Source organism: Oncorhynchus mykiss, chromosome 14, assembly GCF_013265735.2.
Source record: "Oncorhynchus mykiss isolate Arlee chromosome 14, USDA_OmykA_1.1, whole genome shotgun sequence".
In the NCBI taxonomy this organism is placed as follows: domain Eukaryota; kingdom Metazoa; phylum Chordata; class Actinopteri; order Salmoniformes; family Salmonidae; genus Oncorhynchus; species Oncorhynchus mykiss.
Genome location: NC_048578.1, coordinates 6,281,726 through 6,300,229, shown reverse-complemented (window position 1 = coordinate 6,300,229; position 18,504 = coordinate 6,281,726). Strand labels below are relative to the sequence as shown.

The 18,504-nt window shown below is 42.8% G+C and overlaps 2 protein-coding genes across 4 annotated transcripts in view; both read right to left on the bottom strand.

Annotated features, from left to right (window-relative positions):
* Positions 1 to 1,369: 1,369 nt before the first annotated feature.
* LOC100136156 (invariant chain S25-7) lies at positions 1,370 to 6,029 on the bottom strand. Of its 2 annotated transcripts, none has more exons than XM_021559480.2 (9): positions 5,767 to 6,029; positions 4,808 to 4,977; positions 4,443 to 4,540; positions 4,150 to 4,206; positions 3,937 to 4,020; positions 2,852 to 2,933; positions 2,460 to 2,660; positions 2,204 to 2,257; positions 1,370 to 1,985 (listed from the first exon to the last, which is right to left on the bottom strand). In XM_021559480.2, the coding sequence occupies exons 1-9, from the start codon at positions 5,850 to 5,852 to the stop codon at positions 1,978 to 1,980; spliced, it is 840 nt and encodes a 279-aa protein (XP_021415155.2). In that variant the 5' UTR covers positions 5,853 to 6,029; the 3' UTR covers positions 1,370 to 1,977.
* Positions 6,030 to 9,203: 3,174 nt separating this feature from the next.
* Positions 9,204 to 18,504, bottom strand: part of LOC110488619 (bifunctional heparan sulfate N-deacetylase/N-sulfotransferase 1) — a 93,003-nt gene continuing 83,702 nt past the window's right edge. For both annotated transcript variants that reach the window (XM_021560900.2, XM_021560901.2), the window contains 11 exons: positions 15,989 to 16,076; positions 15,511 to 15,665; positions 15,029 to 15,214; positions 14,008 to 14,136; positions 13,674 to 13,856; positions 13,132 to 13,228; positions 12,460 to 12,583; positions 11,923 to 12,097; positions 11,381 to 11,661; positions 11,150 to 11,252; positions 9,204 to 10,951 (listed from right to left, as the gene is read on the bottom strand). In XM_021560900.2, the coding sequence (XP_021416575.2) occupies positions 10,832 to 10,951; positions 11,150 to 11,252; positions 11,381 to 11,661; positions 11,923 to 12,097; positions 12,460 to 12,583; positions 13,132 to 13,228; positions 13,674 to 13,856; positions 14,008 to 14,136; positions 15,029 to 15,214; positions 15,511 to 15,665; positions 15,989 to 16,076 (1,641 nt within the window). In that variant the 3' untranslated portion in view covers positions 9,204 to 10,831. The remainder of the gene's footprint in view (positions 10,952 to 11,149; positions 11,253 to 11,380; positions 11,662 to 11,922; positions 12,098 to 12,459; positions 12,584 to 13,131; positions 13,229 to 13,673; positions 13,857 to 14,007; positions 14,137 to 15,028; positions 15,215 to 15,510; positions 15,666 to 15,988; positions 16,077 to 18,504) is intronic.

Below are 18,504 nucleotides of genomic sequence, written 5' to 3'. Positions count from 1 at the left end.
TTGGGAGCTTCATGAAATGGGTTTCCATGGCTGAGCAGCCGCACACAAGCCTAAGATCACCATGCACAATGCCAAGCGCCGGAGTGGTGTAAAGTTTGCCGACATTGGACTCTGGAGCATTGAAAACGCGTTCTCTAGTGATGAATCACGCTTCACCATCTGGCAGTCTGACGGACGAATCTGGGTTTGGTGGATGCCAGGAGAACGCTACCTGCCTGAATGCATAGTGCCAACTGAAAAGTTTGGTGGATGAGGAATAATGGTCTGGGGCTGTTTTTCATGGTTTGGGCTAGGCCCCTTAGTTCCATTGAAGGGAAATCTTAACACTACAGCATACAATGACATTCTAGACGATTCTGTGCATCCAACTTTGTGGCAACAAATTGGGGATAGCCCTTTCCTGTTTCAGCATGACAATGCCCCCATGCACAAAGTGAGGTGCATACAGAAATGGTTTGTCGATATTGGTGTGGAAGAACTTGACTGGCGTGCACAGACCCCTGACCTCAACCCCATTGAAACACCTTTGGGATGAATTGGAACGCTGACTGTGAGCCAGGCCTAATCACCCAACATCAGTGCCCAACCTCACTAATGCTCTTGACTGAATGGAAGCAAGTCCCCGCAGCAATGTTCCAACATCTAGTGGAAAGTCTTCCCAGAAGAGTGGAGGATGTTACAGCAGCAAAGAGGGGACCAACTCCATATTAATTCCCATGATTTTGGAATGAGATGTTCGACGAGCAGGTATCCACATACTTTTGATAATGTATCGTATGTCATTTACCAAGAATTATACTCCCTCTGCCAAGGAGCATGTTGTATTACCATCATCATTATACATAGAGGCATGCCACCCTACACCAAAATGTTGTGCTTTAAAAAGTAATGTTCTTCAGTAACCAACATCTTAGTATAGATGTTCTGCACAGATCTAGGATCAGCTTACCCTCTCCCAATCCTACCTTTACCATTAATGGAGGGAAAAGTAAAACCGATGATGTGTCAAACAGTTAATTTCATCCTACTGTAGCCTACTCCTAACCAATTTACAATTGGCTCATTAATCCCCCTCCTCTCCCCTGTAACTATTCCCCAGGTCGTTGCTGCAAATGAGAACGTGTTCTCAGTCAATTTACCTGGTAAAATAACGGATAAATAAAATAAAAAAATAGCATAACCCTTAATCTGCAGTCTTGTTATGGTCATTCATTTTACACTAGTTGTTTTTTTGTGGTGGGTAGATTCCATGTTAAATGAATCTGTTATCCCAGAACTAAAATCTCTAGTCAGATGGTACCATGTATGTTTAAGTAGTCTGTCCTAAAGAGATTTATTGTACATTAGAGTTCACAAAAAAACAAACACATTTTAGTAGGAAATAGCACTTTATTAATTTTTATCGGTTTACCTTTCCCTACATTCATAAAAGTCAAAGCATGCTTCAAAGACAGGGTTATAGAGGTTTAAAACATTACATCTATGTTAGAAACTCTAGACAGAAGCTGATCAAATAAGCCCTATGGCAGTCTATGTGTGGAGAGACAGAATAGGGAAACGGGGTGGGGCTAGCCTCCATCAGCTGGATATGATTGGAGGGCCAGGTTATGGGACTAGGGGTCAAAGTTGACAGGAGTTTGGGTCAGGGTTTGGGGATGGAAAAGTCTGGGTGTTGTGCATGGTTTAAAATGTAACACACATCTTGTATTTATATCTCAAATGCTTTACATAGCTGTGTTGAGTTCAGAAGCAAAAAAATGCTGTTAATATTGTTCACAGCATTTATACTGTCCAAAGAAAACTATTATCCATAAATCAAAAGAGAGTATTTCATTGTGTTGTATCCCATATAATTGACCTTTATCATGATAGCGGAAGAGTGAAATAGTCATTAGAAGTAAAAAAACAAAAAAAAAATTCGATCTGGCAGTGAGACGAGGAGAGCAGGCCAGCTGGTGCCCTGGTGGAGCTGTGGTTTTACTCATCTGCAAAATATAGAGAATAGAATCAACCATATGTACGAAACCATCATGCAATTTATTCAGATGAACAGTACACAGTGTAAAAACAAAACAGTCAGACAACACCATTTAGTTCCATGTAATCAAGTGTGGTCTATGTATTGTATCCCTCTCTCTCTGTCTGTTTGTTATTGAGTTTATTTATCTCCCTCTCTAGTTCTGCTTGTCTGTGAAACACTCACCCTTGTACTCCTTCAGCTGCATCATCCTGGGGAAAGCTGCCATCCGACTGGGGACTGCGGGGAACAAACCGTAGCATGAGACAAAAATAGTCACATCACTATCTATATGTACATACAACTGCATAGATATACCATGGCAGGTGCAATAGTGAGCAAATGAGCTTTGTTATAGACTGCAGAATGCACTAAAAAGCAATTGCATGGACACAGAGGTCAGTAACGCATAACGCTGTATAACTGTCTTCCCAGTTCCTACCTCTGTCACAGGTGGCTCTGCCACGTATGCTGGTGCCCTGGATGACTTTGCCATTCTTGTCCACACACCAGCAGAAACCAGTGGCGTGCCAGCACTGCATGGGCAGGTAGTTGCCCTGCTCGTCACACTGAGGGAGGTAGGCACCAAGCTTACGGTCGTGGAACGACTTCTCCAAGTTACACTTGGTCTGCAGGCCAGCGGCTGAGGAACAGACAGAAGAGAGGGAAAGACGAAAGAAAAGAGGAGAGAAAAGGTGAGTTTTTATTCAATACTTGGTTCAGGTCGTGGATGACATAAGAGACAGAGAGACAAGACAGAGGAAGTTGTGCATTCGTAAGGTGGTGTGAAGGTTGGTGGGTGGTGGTGATGGCGGTGGTTTGTGGTAAACTCACCAGGCTGAGGTGTGGTGGGTGCAGGGGGCTTCTCCTGGGCCATCTGGAAGAGCAGCCAATTACGTGCCCAAGTCTCAAAACCCTGCAGAAAACACAGTCGGGGGTTAAAGTTCAAATAAGATAGGCCTAAGTGTGGGTCATGGGATACTATAAGGAGAGACATCAAACTTTCAGCCTGCTGCACAGTCACTATGTAAGCTCTAGTCTAAAGCGCCTGATTAAATTGTGGTTAACAATTGTGGTTAAACTCTCTCTATGGTTAAAGTAGGAAGAAATGTACGTCATTGTTGTAAAAAAACTGTGAGTGTGCTTCATTAACTATCATCTTAAATCAAAATATTTTATACTACCCTAAATTCCCTATGGTAGACAAAACGTCTTAGTACATTAAACAAACTAATGTTTTCACCACTCAAGAATGACAGAAAATACACATCCTTTTTTTACCTCAGATTGGTTGTGTTAGTATGAAAGTTTATATTTATCACGATCTTAGAAATTCAATAGCTTGTACCAGTTAAATATGTTTGGTTTGTACTAATCAATTCCAGTCTAGAGTGACCGACTGGTAAATATTGGTGCCTGAGAAGTTTACAAGGTACTAATTTACCAGAATACAAGTTACCTGAACACAAGTGTGAATAGTGTGTCTGTAGGGAGTCATTTTTCTGTATTGTCTTCAACATATCACAACTTATTTCAGCATATTGATTATGAATTTGGACATCTAAAACCAATGTTTTGACACTGGGCTATAAATGTAAAAATCCATGACAACAGGAAGCAGCAACAGTATAATTTTCAACTTATGCTTTAGGAATATAAATTATTATTTTCACATTATTTTTCAACATGAATCTACTTAATTAGGTCAAACTACTGAATGAGGCAAAAAAAAACTTGCTATCATTTATTGGTTTTGATTATATAAGTGAAATCGTTGAAATATGTTTGTCCTGCCTATTATAAGTATATGTTCTCAGGATGAGTCCCAAATGGTAAACAGGAGCCTTATGGCCATGGTCAAAAGGAATGCACTAAAGAGAGAATAGGGTGCTATTTGGGACACACAGATTCAGTCTCACCTTCCACTCGGCCTCCTCCATCTGTCTCTTCAGGCTCTGTAGGTTGGCCAGGAACGTCTCGTTGAACTGGGGCAGCTGGGGGCTCTAAATAAAAACAGACAATCAAATGATTGATCAATCGATCGATTGTCAATATTTGACATTTCTCTGTCCTTTTGTAGAGGTGACTTCAATGCAAAGAGTGGATAAATGAATATGTATTTATTAATTTACCTGCAGCAGGTCCTTCACCTGCTTCTCTAGGCTCACAATGGCAGTGGCCTCCAATTTCTGATGGAAGAGCAGAGAGACAAACAGAAAATAAATACTCATCACACTCATATTATAATTTCAAAAGAGCAGGAAGAGGGAGCTTACTCCTAAGGGGGTAGATATACAATGCAATTTCACTAGAGTTACACATAAGTTGACAGTTGCAAGTGAGTAGTTGCTGCCATCTAGTGACCGCTTTTCCTCAGTTTATAGAAGCCTTTTAGAAGACCGCAATGGGGAAACAGGAGTCATACCGTCATGGGAGTCTTTTCTGTCTTGGTGTCCTCATCAGTGAAGTCTATCAGCCGGGGCATGTTGAGCATGGGCATGTGCATCTGGACAGGGGCTACTGCTTGAGCAAAAGGGGGGTGACAGAGACCAATGAGTGCACACTTCAAATTGGGAGAAAGCTAGCTCCCCCAGAACTTTGAACTTCAGAGGAATAAACCCAGTATCTGTATTTCTCTTTTCTATCAAGTCCCCCCAGTCTCTCTTCCTAAATAAGTATATCTCACTTCCCTCTCCTTTGACCACCAACACTACCTACATCAACACCACTCCTTCCCTCCTTGTTCCTCCATCTCCTCCCTCCCCTTTCCTTCCCCCCTTCCTCCCTTACCTGGAGGTCTGTTTCTCAGCTGCTTGCGCATGTTATCATTGGTCTTCTCCATGTCGTGGATCTGGCCCCTCTGGTTGAAGACCATGTAGGCAGTGAAGGCCTGGCCGGCCAGGAGAAGACAGGCCAACACTGTGAACCCTGCTATCTTCAACGGACGGCTGTTAGAAGCCCTACAGAGAGATATAGAGATTACACCTTGACCCCATGGGGACTGGATCAAATGTCATTTTCAAAGTGGTATGAGGATGTGCATAATTGCATCTCTGACATTTTTGGATTTGCCCTGGTATGTTATGTGAGATCAGTGCACCTCCAAAAAAAAAAGAATCAAAGCCCTGGTCCAGAGTCAAAAGCTAATCCTAAACCAGTTCTTATGCAACAAAGAACTACCCACCCCCCTTTTTAGAATGAAAATATGAAACCGTTTTCTGTTCCTCATTCCTGAGCCAATGATTAATGCAGGTTTGTGAGACATCACTAGTTGCCAGGCAGAGGCTTTGACTAGGAAAGAGCGAAAGTATGGGGAAGGCCACCTAATCAGATAGCTCCCATTTGTATTAATATTACCTTAACAATGACTATAATCAACACGTTGGGAATGTAATTCAGAAAAATACATGAAATCAAATGTCGTGATTGCATGTTCAATATCATTTGTGCATACTTTCAATAATGATGTAAATTCAGAATAGCATAGCCTACCAGTTGTAACCTTAAGCATAAAATATTGCACCTTTTTAAGGACTTTCCTAATATTATTTATATATCCTTTTTGATATTATAATAAAATAATTTGAGTTTATACATACTTGAACCTTCATTTGGAAGGTAAAGAAACACTGACCCTATAGGCAAAATGAATGTTTACCGATTTAACTGCAACATCTATAAAACATATTTCATTTGTAATACTTAACAATGAAATATGTTTTATAGATTTTGCAGTAATTGTGTCTCACCCTCTTGTAGCTGTCATTGGTAGGATCACGTCCTGGCTCCCTGTGCGCTCCAGGAGCGCATCATCACGTTGCTGTTGCTCCTCCATACTCTCCGCGTCCAAGTTCTCTCAAATCAAAACTAGTCTGGATCCGACGAACGCAACGATTTAACAGTGTAGTAAATGAGGAAGGGATCTATTCGGAGAAAGTATCGGGCTGAAATGAATAGAACAATGGTCTAGCCTGGAATTAAATGGAAAGTCCCGAGTCAATAAAGTGATGGGCAGGTTCAACTACATTGTCGAGGAGTTTATTCTAAGCTGTCATTGGTCAACCTGCCCTGCATCACTTGTTGATGGAGGCAGACAAATCTGAACGGATGAAAAGAAAGTAGTTCAACATTTCATGGCATTAATAGTTGTTAGAAAATCCCTCAGATTTAACATTTAAAATGAACATCCCATTTGATTGGTTTACGAGGAAATTTACAACGGATACACCCGTGTTTATCTAGCCCTGTACCTAAACTGTCCCAGTAATTATATGAGATTTATTTGATAAAACAATTAATATAAATAATACTTATGGATAGAGGTTTGAACCAGTGCAATATTTTGCTTCTCTTATTTCAGGAGGTAATAATGTGTAGATAGAAAAAAATAACATTTGGCTTTTGTCCTTAATTCTATTCTGAAATGGGATGCAGATACTTTAGAAGCTGCAGTATGGTAATAGGAAAGGTTAGTATGATATTAAAGTTGATAAGGATGCAAGATGTTTGAAACCCTTCTCCCCAGAGACAACATTGTCATATTATGAAGTTCTATTCTCATTGGATGTCTTGAAGGCTATCATCTACTTCTGTAAACGGATCATCGGTCATTCCCTAGTTCTTGATCAGGAATCCCCTTATTCTACAGTGAATGTTGGGGATTTTCGTTTTAAGGAAGCGGTGATGAGAAGGAGATGCTGTCAAGATAAATCAGATCATCATGTGAGGACAAGAAAAGTCTCAATATAGTACACATTTACTCATAGTCAGTTTAGACTCAGTCAGTCTGGAGATGGATATCTGTACTCATCTTCTAACACAGCTTCAAACTGAAACCCCCAAAATGTTAAAATATACTGTGAAACTAAAACCACTATAAGATTATGTTTATAAAATAAGCAGGGGAAAAAATGCGAACACACCAGACCCTAATAGTGAGTTTCCTCATTGTTCATTTCCTCATACTTGCCCCCCGTGAGACTGTTCCAATCTCCGTCTTCTCTAATGCCAAAACATACTTTGTTTGAGCAGTAATCCGTTTCTCCCGTTCCAAATTATAGAGTGCTTATCTGAAAACTCAGAGGGGGAAAGAAGAGCAAATTGACCAACGAGACAAAAATACAGTGGTGTTTATTTGCAAATTAAAAAGCACCAACAATATCAGTTACACCGTAAAAATGATTGACGACAATTACACGTCTTTATCGTACAGTCCAGGGAGATTAGTACCATCATTGCTGTTGTTATGCGTTATTATCGTGTCAATAATACTTTATATAAAGAAATCAAGGACCTCTGTACACCAGTTGACTGCGTGAGGAGAGATGAGAGGGGATGGTATGAACAGACAGGAAACAGAAGATCTGCTTGGACTTTAGCAGATGGCACTGTGTTATATGCCATTGTAGTGACATTTCAATACGACCTGGCTGATTCTCTCCCACTTAAATACCTCTCTCATTGCATTGTGAGAGGGGGCTGAAAGAATGTCACCTCGACCACATGCAATAACGTATGTCTACAACATGACATGACATAGTCAGGAAATGCATGTGCATTGCTATATCGACTGACAACAATTGCAGACAGTAAGAGCAGCTTTTTGATATCTATGGTTGCGGTGGTAAAACCATGTGACCAACAAATTAGGAACTATACCGTACGTACAGTTGAAGTCTGAAGTTTACATATACACTTAGGTTGGAGTCATTAAAACTCGTTTTTCAACCACTCCACAAATGTCTTGTTAAACAAACAATAGTTTTGGCAAGTCGGTTAAGACATCTACTTTGTGCATGACATGTACTTTTTCCAACAATTGTTTACAGACAGATTATTTCACTTATAATTCACTGTATCAATTTTCCAGTGGGTCAGAAGTCTACATACACTAAGTTGACTGTGCCTTTAAACAGCTTGGAAAATTCCAGCAAATGATGTCATGGCTTTAGAAGCTTCTGATAGGCTAATTTACATAATTTAAGTCAATTGGAGGTGTACCTGTGGATGTATTTCAAGGCCTACCTCTTTGCTTGACATCATGGGAAAATACAAAGAAATCAGCCAAGACCTCAGAATTTTTTTTTGTAGAACTCCACAAGTCTGGTTCATCTTTAGGAGCAATTTCCAAATGCCTGAAGGTGCCACATTCATCTGTACAAACAATAGACGCCTGTACAAACTATAAACGCCATGGGACCACGCAGCCATCATAACGCTCAGGAAGGAGACGCGTTCTGTCTCCTAGAGATGAACTACTTTGAAGCGAAATGCGCAAATCAATCCCAGAACAACAGCAAAGGACCTTGTGAAGATGCTGGAGGAAACAGGTGCAAAACTATATATATCCACAGTAAAACAAGTCCTATATCGACATAACCTAAGAGGCAGCGCAGCAAGGAAGAAGCCACTGCTCAAAAACCGCCATAAAAAAGCCAGACTACAGTTTGCAACTGCACTTGGGGACAAAGATCATACTTTTTGGAGAAATGTCCTCTGGTCTGATGAAACAAAAATAGAACTGTTTGGCCATAATGACCATCGTTATGTTTGGAGGGAAAAGGGCGAGGCTTGCAAGCCGAAGAACACCATCCCAACCTTGAAGCACGGGGGTGGTAGCATCATGTTGTGGGGGTGCTTTGCTGCAGGAGGGACTGGTGCCCTTCACAAAATAGATGGCATCATGAGGGATGGGAAATTATGTGGATACATTGAAGCAACATCTCAAGACATCAGTCAGGAAGTTAAAGCTTGGTCGCAAATGGGTCTTCCAAATGGACAATGACCCCAAGCATACTTCCAAAGTTGTGGCAAAATGGCTTAAGGACAACAAAGTCAAGGTATTGGAGTGGCCATCACGAAGCCCTGACCTCAATCCTATAGACCATTTGTGGGCAGAACTGAAAAAGCGTGTGCGAGCAAGGAAGCCTACAAACCTGACACAGTTACACCAGCTCTGTCAGGAAAAATGGGCTGAAATTCACCCAACTTATTGTGGGAAGCTTGTGGAAGGCTACCCGAAACATTTGACCCAAGTTAAACAATTTAAAGGCAATGCTACCAAATACTAATTGAGTGTATATAAACTTCTGACCCCTCTGGGTATGTGATGAAAGAAATAAAAGCTGAAATAAATCATTCTCTCTATTCTCTCTATTATTCTGACATTTCACATTCTTAAAATAAAGTGGTGATCCTAACTGGCCTAAAACAGGGCATTTTTACTAGGATTAAATGTCAGGAATTGTGAAAACCTGAATTTAAATGTATTTGGCTAAGGTGTATGTAAACATCTGACTTCAACTGTATAGGCTCATATTGACTATGTTAGATGTGCATCTTTTATATCCTCCCTGATGCAACGCAGAAATACTATGAACACCTGCTAATAACAAATTAAATAGAACAAAGAGACAAAAATATACACAGCTTTGACGACATCCTCAATAAAAATATTGTTTTGTTTTCTCATTTTCTATCTCCATGAGAGCATTTAAACATAGCTTATGTCCAACTTCACATACAGACAACCTGTCCCAGTGAGCACAAGACGTTACAAATACGTCATTTCAACATCTTTTTGACCAGAAATACTTATTTTCAACGTGTTTTGCTCAAAGGGGTTAATGAGAACCTGTGTGAATTTGTAAAGAGTATTTTTAAGAGATGTACCACTTTGCATATTGTGCTTTTAACATGTGCAGCCTGGCACCCCCCTGTGCTGTGCAATCAACTCCATCCGAAACAGAGAGTAAGCAAAACGTCTTTCTGGTCAATTCTACAATAACGCGTCTCCAAAGTTAAAATAAACAAAAAATGGGTAAAAAAAATTGTCACAATCTTAAAAAAATAAGAACTGTCAATAGGCCATGCAATGTAGTGGTGCTGATTCTGTCCTGGCACTGGTAAATGTGTTAATGTCTAGTGTCTACAAAGGCCTAGTGAATAAGACTACCAGTCAATACACAACATATCCCCCTTGGTTTTTAGACAGAGACCACAGGCATTTTCAACTAATGCCATTCATTTTTTATTAATTCAAGTGCTAATTGATCTCTACTCATTTGTAATATCTGCCCTATTGTTTCATCATCTACTTTATTAATTCATCTTCCAATTTCTAGGATGGCAGTTAGTTGTGTCTTTCAGTATATGGGAGTAGAGTGTTGACTGACACAAGCTGACACTGTTCATTTCCGCCCAGCCTTAAACGACTGGTACTGTACAGGCTAGCCAAGTCTCACTCTTCCTCTTCATCCTCCTCTTCCTCCCAAGAGTAAGGTCTGAGTCCATGTGAGTAAGGCAAGGGATAGTCAAAGGAAGAGCGGATAAGGGTTGACCACCCCCGTCTCTATCCCATCCTGTCTGTATCACAGGTAAACCCCCGTAAGAGGTGGTACAGTCCTGTTGGGGGGTCTCTGTTCCTAGACTGTACCAAGTGAGGGTGGTGGTGCATCATGGGGAGGTGCAACTTGGGGAGTAAGGGGAGAGAACTTAGGCGGCAGGCCATTGTAGACTCACTGCCAACTAGTAAATCACAATCCCTGCGCTCCCTTCCTCCATGTCCTTCCCTCTTATGAAGGGCACCCTGAGAAGGAGGCTTGTGCATCCTAATCTTCACTTTGACAGGTGATCAGAAAACACACCCCTTCTGAACCTTGTCAAGGGTGAGTACTTATCCCTTATGGATTCTTTAAGGGATTCAAATAATCCTCTAAGGGGATAGAATCATACTCCTCCATATGGTATTCTGTCAGGGGGATGGTTGGGCTGTGGTACTGTCCGCTGAGCTGCCCCCTCCCCCCCCCGGTACTTCTACCTGGTATGGATCAGTTGCTCTCGGAGCCAGCTGGGCAGGGGCTGGCCCATTCTGTACAGCAGCTTAGACAGCTCTATGTTGTGATCCCTGTAGTGCTCCCTGAGGAACGACTGGGACTGGAGGAAAGAGAAAGAGAGAACAATAGGAGTAATTTAGAGAGAGATAATATGATAATTACCCCCACAGCCAAGATTCAATCAATAAACACCCCTTATCAGTTACAAGCAGGATAATCGTAGAGGTAGTCTACAAACATGTATCTTAATTAAGCAAATATCAGTGAACAACTTGTATTGGCAAATGAGAACTCTTACCTCCGGGTCCATGTCAGGGTACCTACGCCCCTTGCTCTTCCCCAGACACTTGGTCTTCCCTCCCTCCAGCAGCTGACACCAGAAGCCTTTCTTGGGGTCAAACCTGCAGAAAATCAGAACATTTTGTAAACGTACCTAAACCTACACCTGGGACACTTGGAATCAGTTACTGAATTAACTTTATAAATGGTTAGGTAGGTTAGCTGCTATGTGTTGCTAAAGAGAACTCACGCTAGGATATTGTGGTAGTTGACGGTGTTGACCAGGCCCAGAAACTTCTGGATCCTGTCCATGACTGAGGCCGGCTCAGTCTTCAGCTGCTGCCCGTCCAGAACCAGGACCTGGCTGGAGTGGTAGTGGTTGAGCCAGCGCTCCATGTGGATGGCGTACCAGCCTGGCACCAGACAGCGGTTCTGGAGCACACGCAGTTTTACCGGGGAATCATGGGTAGCCGTGATGACATCATGGAAGGAGTACTTCAGAGCCACCGGGTCATCATGGGCACGCTGGTGCTGTAAGGGGAAGCAGAGAGAAGAAATGGTGTTGTGTTAATATGGTACTCAGTAATATGGTGCCTGATGAGGTATAACTGACCTAGTAACAAGAGTGGTTATAACTCAGTAATAAGAGCATGACATAGGCCTAACTACTCATACATTACTATAAATTCTAACAGTTATAAGCATTTCTAAGACTTAGTACCAGGATTGGATATTACATGTTAATAAGGAAGAATGGTTATGTCTCATGCATTATAAAGAGTTATAACCAACCTGGTACCAGGAGTAAGCGCGGTCGGCTGGGTTGATGAGGATGGTGATGATCTTGGCCTTGGGCAGGAGGGTGGCCGCCCGCTCCGCTGCCACCTCGGAGTCAAAGTAGCTGGCACTTTTTTCAAAGTAGTAGTCTGAGCTGGTGTTGGAGGGCAGGGGGAAGTACTCCATGTACCTGTGTGTTCACCAAAAGAGTAAACCGATACACCAACTAAATTATACACTGACAGAAGCACATATTAAGCTCCTGGACTAGAAAGCATGTTCAATGGAAAGTCTCTAGACATTGTCTGGGTCTGCGCAAGCGCCTCTAAGTTGTCATCCACTTCGCGATCACCCTGCTTATTGTAATTCTGCTTATTGTAAATATGCATAAAGCGTCTCAGAGTAGGAGTGCTGATCTAGGATCAGTTTTGCCTTTTAGATCATAAGGAATACCATTACATGGACTGTGGGGACCTGATCTTAGATTAGCACTCCTACTCTGAGATGCTTTATGAACACGGGCCCAGAGCTCTTTCTCGGTGGCAGTCATACCAGTCGATGCCTCTGTGGTAGTTGTGTCCATTGAAGAACTGGATCTCCTCAAAGGTCTCCTTGTTGGGGTAGTTACTGGTCAGGTCAGGGTGCATGCCCAGGAACAGATAGAGGGCTGTAGAACCTATGGAGAGGAGGGAGGGAGGGAGAGAGACGGGGGAGGGGAGGAAGTGGATAGAGAAAGACAGAGGGGGGAGGGAAAGAAGGCGAGAGAGAGAAGCGAGAGGGAGAATCTATTTTGAGGCATTGACAAATTGACTTTGAAGCACCTTGCCGCAGCCATAACAATTAATAATCTAATAAATTGTCTCGTTAGTGTCCCATTCCCATTAGTGTCGGTGAGTGTGTGTTCCTCATAAACTTCCTTCTGCTTTCACTCTGGAGGAGAGCGAGTCAGTCGGACATCTGTGACAGGCTAGTTCCTGTTAGTCTGTTCTGTTCTGTACTGAGAGTGTGTAACACTGAAAGAACGACACCTCTTCAGCCCAAAGTCTCGAAACCTCCCTCCTACAGACCAGACCAAAGACGTCTCAACTCGAACTATTGTAAATAATCACAAGAGGTAAGGGAAATGAAACAGAAACGAGGTGAAACAAAGCAACGTAAGATTGTGGACCGAGAGTCATTGCTGGTGATGCCCACTGGGGGTTGCTGGTGTTCCGTCTCGCTCACCTGTCTTCTGAGGCCCAATGACAAGCAGCTTGGGGAAGCGGTCACACGTTTTCTCCTTTGACCAGATGTCCTTGTGCCTTTTGTCCTCGCAGGGATCCTGTAGGACCAGGGTTTAGGAAGATCATTAGAAATTCTTACAAGTATCCAGTTGCTTAATGAACCCTGAACAAATCCATCCATACAACATCCCGAGGACATGCGGCTACATATTGGAACTATCAATGGAGATGCCCTTTGAACACAAACACAATTCTTGGCAACAGATTGTGGTGTACAGGACAAGGGTCCAACCAGGACCCCTGTTAAATAAATTCTAAATGAGACTAACCTGAATAAATTACTCAAGGGAGGATCTATGCAAAATACAACCTAACATGATATTCTTACTTCCCTTGGATGTAGCTGATTTCTCCAAGACTGTTAACATGTTAGGTTGTATTTTGAGTGGAGCACCCCTTTAACATCCCAGTATTAGTTAATGCACACATCCAGTTCCAGCCACTCTCTCTCTCCCTCTCTCGCTCTCTCTCCCACAGACTGACCTGCCAGAGTGGGTCTTTCTCGTTAGGGAAGAGGTTATAGTATCTGTGGGCCAGCTGGACGGGAGGCAGGGTCTGTAGCCGCAGATTGGTCCACGTCTGCAGGAAGACCACCAGGCTTTTGAAGGTGTAAAGGCCCAGCCGGTCGTTACCGTAGTTAGACAGGTGGGTCATGAAAATACTGATCTGGAGGAGGAGAGATGGATGAAGGAAAATGGAGAGAGAAAGACAGAAAGGTTCACTTCAATCCACTCTGATAGTCTGAGTAGCGATTGAATGTATAGAGAGAATGAAAGAGTGTGTGTGCATGCGTTTGTGTGTGTGCGTGTTAACTCACCGGGTTGAGTAGGACAGTGAGGAACAGCTCTCCTCCGTTGATGAGTTTGTCCAGCTCGTTGGGTCCGCCTGGGTACTCCTTATAGAATATGGTGTGTGTGAACAGACCACACGTCTGTCTGGGCAAGACCTGCGCGCACACACACACACACACACACACACGCACACACACACACACAGACACACACACACCAGCCCCACTGGTCTAGTCAATGCAAAACATATTAGGCAATATCACCACTTTTGTGTTCAATAATCTTCATATTATACTTCTCGTTTGGGGAAAGCAAACCTCATTCGCTCTGAGTCTATATGGAAATTCATTCAAATACACACGCAGCGAGAGAGAGTGTCTGGGGATCTGAATATCAATCATCTAATGTATTGTATGAGCAGAGCAGAGAAGACTGGACCACTCAGAACTGCATCTCAAGGGCAGACAAAAATAGAGAGATACAGAGCGCAGGGGAGGAAAACTACTGGCAACACCACACACTGTAGACACTAGACTACCGGATTTATTTTAGAATGTATTTCGAAGAAGATAAAGTTATGTTTTGGTGATTTATGGTTACAGCAACCCGTGTTGCTGTTGTTGTGTTATTAAGCCAGTGTTACGGTTATCGCCGTGGATGGTGTTGCTATATTGTTAAAGGTGTATCCAGGAGGTAGTGTTTGGGGGCCAGCCAAGTGGTTGGCGTGGCTACGGTCCAGTATCACCACCTGCTGTAGAGGGATCCTCAAAACACACTTACTGACCCCACGTGAAGGCCTAATGAGACTGTCCGTTCCAAGGCCACTGTTGCCACGGTGATATAAATAAAATCCTACCGCTGTTATTTCAACCACTCATGGGAGGACAGAGACAAGTGGGGGGAAGAGATAGAAAGATGTTGATGGAGGTAGGAACAGAGAGAAGTGGAGGAGAGATGCAAACACAGAAGAGGTAGAGGCAAGAAAGAGTAAAGAGGAGAATAAGGGAGAGAGAGAGTGCAACCGTCGGTAAAGGTTCTGTGACTCACGCTGATACCGCTGTGTATGAATCCCCGTCTGAAACGGGCAGGTTTGAGGTGGGGGTACTCCTCCGTGCTGGTCACCTTGATGCCCCACACCTTCTTCCAGGCATCGTACAGCTGCAGGTGAACTGGGTACACACCTGAGTGGTGGGGGGCTACCGCATAGCCCATGTTAGTGGGGATACCGTGCTCCTAGAGATATAGAGAGGGAGGGGAGATGGAGGGGGGTGGGTGTGAAGAAGAAAGGACAAAGCGAGAGAGAGAGAGAGAGATAAAGAGAGAGAGAGAGAGAGAGAGAGAGAGAGAGAGAGAGAGAGAGAGAGAGAGAGGAATATAAAGTAGGTAGGGAGAAAGAAGGAATAAAAATTAAAATCACAGTGGTGCTAGCTGTGTTAAGCTAAAGTTTGAATTTCTCATTTGGAGCAACATAGTGAGGTGGGCTAATTGCTAGCATCCCACTGCTAGCCTCCAGACAGACAGAGACTCACCATAGCGAACCTCTTGTTGAGAAGCATCTGTTCGGCTAGCACTGACTGGTTGTGGAAGAGGTGGGGCTGCATGTGGCTCCACATGTGGGGGAACCACCAGAACTCATTGACGTAGGAGAGGAGCAGGTCATCCCCCAGGTCCTCCTCATCTGACCCTGGACATGAAGGGAGGACGGGGGAGGGAGAAGATGAGGTGAGAAGAAGAATAGTGGAAGAAGGGGAGGACAGGAGGAGGACAGTGGAGCACAGAGAGAATATGAAACATGAAAAGGGCAAATAAAGGAGGTTGTCAGGGAATGGACAAGGGTGAGATAGAAGGTGAGGAAGATAATCACAGAGAGAGGAGGACAAGAGAAAACTAGGATTTCTGGTGATAAAACAAGGAGTACTGGAGTATAAACTGTGATGCTATCAGTAATAAGCTTCAGTACACAGATCGGGTACTGCATGAGTGGGATGCTGTGTTCTCCGGTCTTACCTGCATGGAAGAACTTCCCTGAGAAGCCCAGGTTGAAGGTGAAGTTGGGAACATTGTTACGCAGCGCTCTCTGGGTCTCCAACAGGGCCTGACTCAGAGAGGAGAGGGAAGGTGAGCAGGGCAATACACACCCGCATGTAAGCACACGCACAGTCACACACACAGCTGAATTTGTCAATCTGCAACTCCCTCCCTGTACACACCCTCATCCACCCCCGGGTGCATTTTTCCTGTACTCTTTTCTCTCCTCCTTTCTCTCTCTCCTCTGATTTGAGTGTTTGTTTCATTTGATCTCCGTACTATATATGAATCCACTCACATCTCCCTCTTTCTCCCCGTCTCCCTGTGTCTCTCCTGCCTTGTCAGGAGAGACAGTGTGATTTATTCTTCACACCCCACTGTTCGGATTCCAAGAGAGGAAGGAAGCCTTGATATACTTCTCTACCCTAGCTCGTGTGAGGAAGCGGCCCAACTCTGATGGGACACACAGAGAAAGATACAGATAACTGAAAGGGTTCTGCTATTCTGTATGTATTGAAATATTCATGACTATGGTTCTTAAGAGAGAGTGTGTGTGTGTGTGTGTGTGTGTGTGTGTGTGTGTCTATCGTAACGCTGTAGCCTGTCAACTCTATTTGTTTATTTGGATCCCCGTTAGCTTTTGCAGAAGCAGCAGCTACTCTTCTTGGGGTCCACAAAAAACACAAAACATGACAAGTAACAAAACACTGATAGACGAGGACAGTCACACAAATTTAAAATACAACGATATACAAACAATCATTCAAAAAAATACATCATAATAATACAAAACCAAAAAATGATGTGTGTAAAGGCGTTTGCATGCTTCCCAGCCGGAACAGTTCGGAAGAGTTGGTGTAAACAGTACCAGTCAAAAGTTTGGACACCTACTCATTCCAGGGGTTTTTCTTTGTTTATACTATTTTCTACATTGTAGAACAATCACGAAGACCTCAAAACTATGACATAACACATATGGAATCATTAGAAACCAAAAGAGTGTTAAACAAATCCTTTGCCTTGATAACGGCCTTGCACACTCTTGGCATTTTCTCAACCAGCTTCATGAGGTAGTCAGTCACCTGGAATGAGTGTCAATTAACAGGTGTGCCTTGTTAATAGTTAATTTGTGGAATTACTTTCCTTCTTAATGCATTTGAGCCAATCAGTTGTGTTGTGACAAGGTAGGGGTGGTATAGAGAAGATACCCCATAAGTCCATATTATGGCAAGAACAGCTCAAATAAGCAAAGAGAAGCGACAGTCCATCATTACTTTAAGACATGAAGGTGAGTCAAAATGGAAAATGTCAAGAACTTTGAATGTTTCTTCAACTGTAGTCGCTAAAATCATCAAGAGCTGTGATGAAACTGGCTCTCATGAGGACCGCCACAGGAAAGGAAGACCCAGAGTTACCTCTGCTGCAGAGGATAAGTTCATTAGAGTTACCAGCCTCAGAAATTGCAGCCCAAATAAATGCTTCACAGAGTTGAAGTAACAGACACATCTCAACATCAACTGTTCAGAGGAGACTGCGTGAATCAGGCCTTCATGGTCGAATTTCTGCAAAGAAACAACTTTGCAACACCAATAAGAAGAAAGAAAGAAAGAAAGGAAGTATGAAAGAAAGAAAGAAAGAAAGAAAGAAAGAAAGAAAGAAAGAAAGAAAGAAAGAAAGAAAGAAAGAAAGAAAGAAAGAAAGAAAGAAAGAAGAGACTTGCTTGGGCCAAGAAACATGAGACCGGTGGAAATCTGTCCTTTGGTCTGATGAGTCCAAATTTTAGATTTTTGTTTCCAACCGCCGTGTCTTTGTGAGACGCAGAGTAGGTGAACGGATGATCTCCGCATGTGTGGTTCCCATCGTGAAGCATGGAGTGGGAGATGTGATGGTGCTTTGCTGGTGACACTGTCAGTGATTTATTTACAATTCAAGGCACACTTAACCAGATGACCTGACCTCTACAATCACATTACCTCAATCCATTTGAGATGGTTTGGGATGAGTTGGACCGTAGAGTGAAGGAAAAGTAGCCAACAAGTGCTCAGCATATGTGGGAACTCCTTCAAAACTGCTGGAAAAGCATTCCAGGTGAAGCTGGTTGAGAGAATGCCAAGAGTCTGAAAAGCTGTCATCAAGGCAGTTGGCTACTTTGAAGAATCTCAATTATAAATACATCTGATTTGTGTAACACATTTTTTGGTTACTATATGATTCCATATGTGTTATTTTATAGTTTTGATGTCTTCACTATTATTCTATAATGTAGAAAATTACAAAAAAACTTGAATGAGTAGGCTTTGTCCAAACTTTTGACTGGTACTGTATATTATGACAACATGTGATGTTTTTCGTTCGTATTGGGCTTCGGTGACAATTTTTCAGCTGTTCGGGCACACAACATCTTTTCTGGAGGCAAGTCAAAGTTCAGAGCCAAAGTCTATGCCCCTTCGTCGGTGATTGGTCAACAGTACAGAGTAATCAATAAAGTCTTTGTT

Excerpts from the sequence above, each read along its gene's own strand:
- LOC100136156 (XM_021559480.2), bottom strand. The coding sequence starts at position 5,852 with ATGGAGGAGCAACAGCAACGTGATGATGCGCTCCTGGAGCGCACAGGG. Across the intron at positions 2,934-3,936 it reads TGGAGGAGGCCGAGTGGAAG|GGTTTTGAGACTTGGGCACG; the intron begins GTGAGACTGAAT and ends TGTTTTCTGCAG. Across the intron at positions 2,661-2,851 it reads ACCCACCACACCTCAGCCTG|CCGCTGGCCTGCAGACCAAG; the intron begins GTGAGTTTACCA and ends TCTGTTCCTCAG.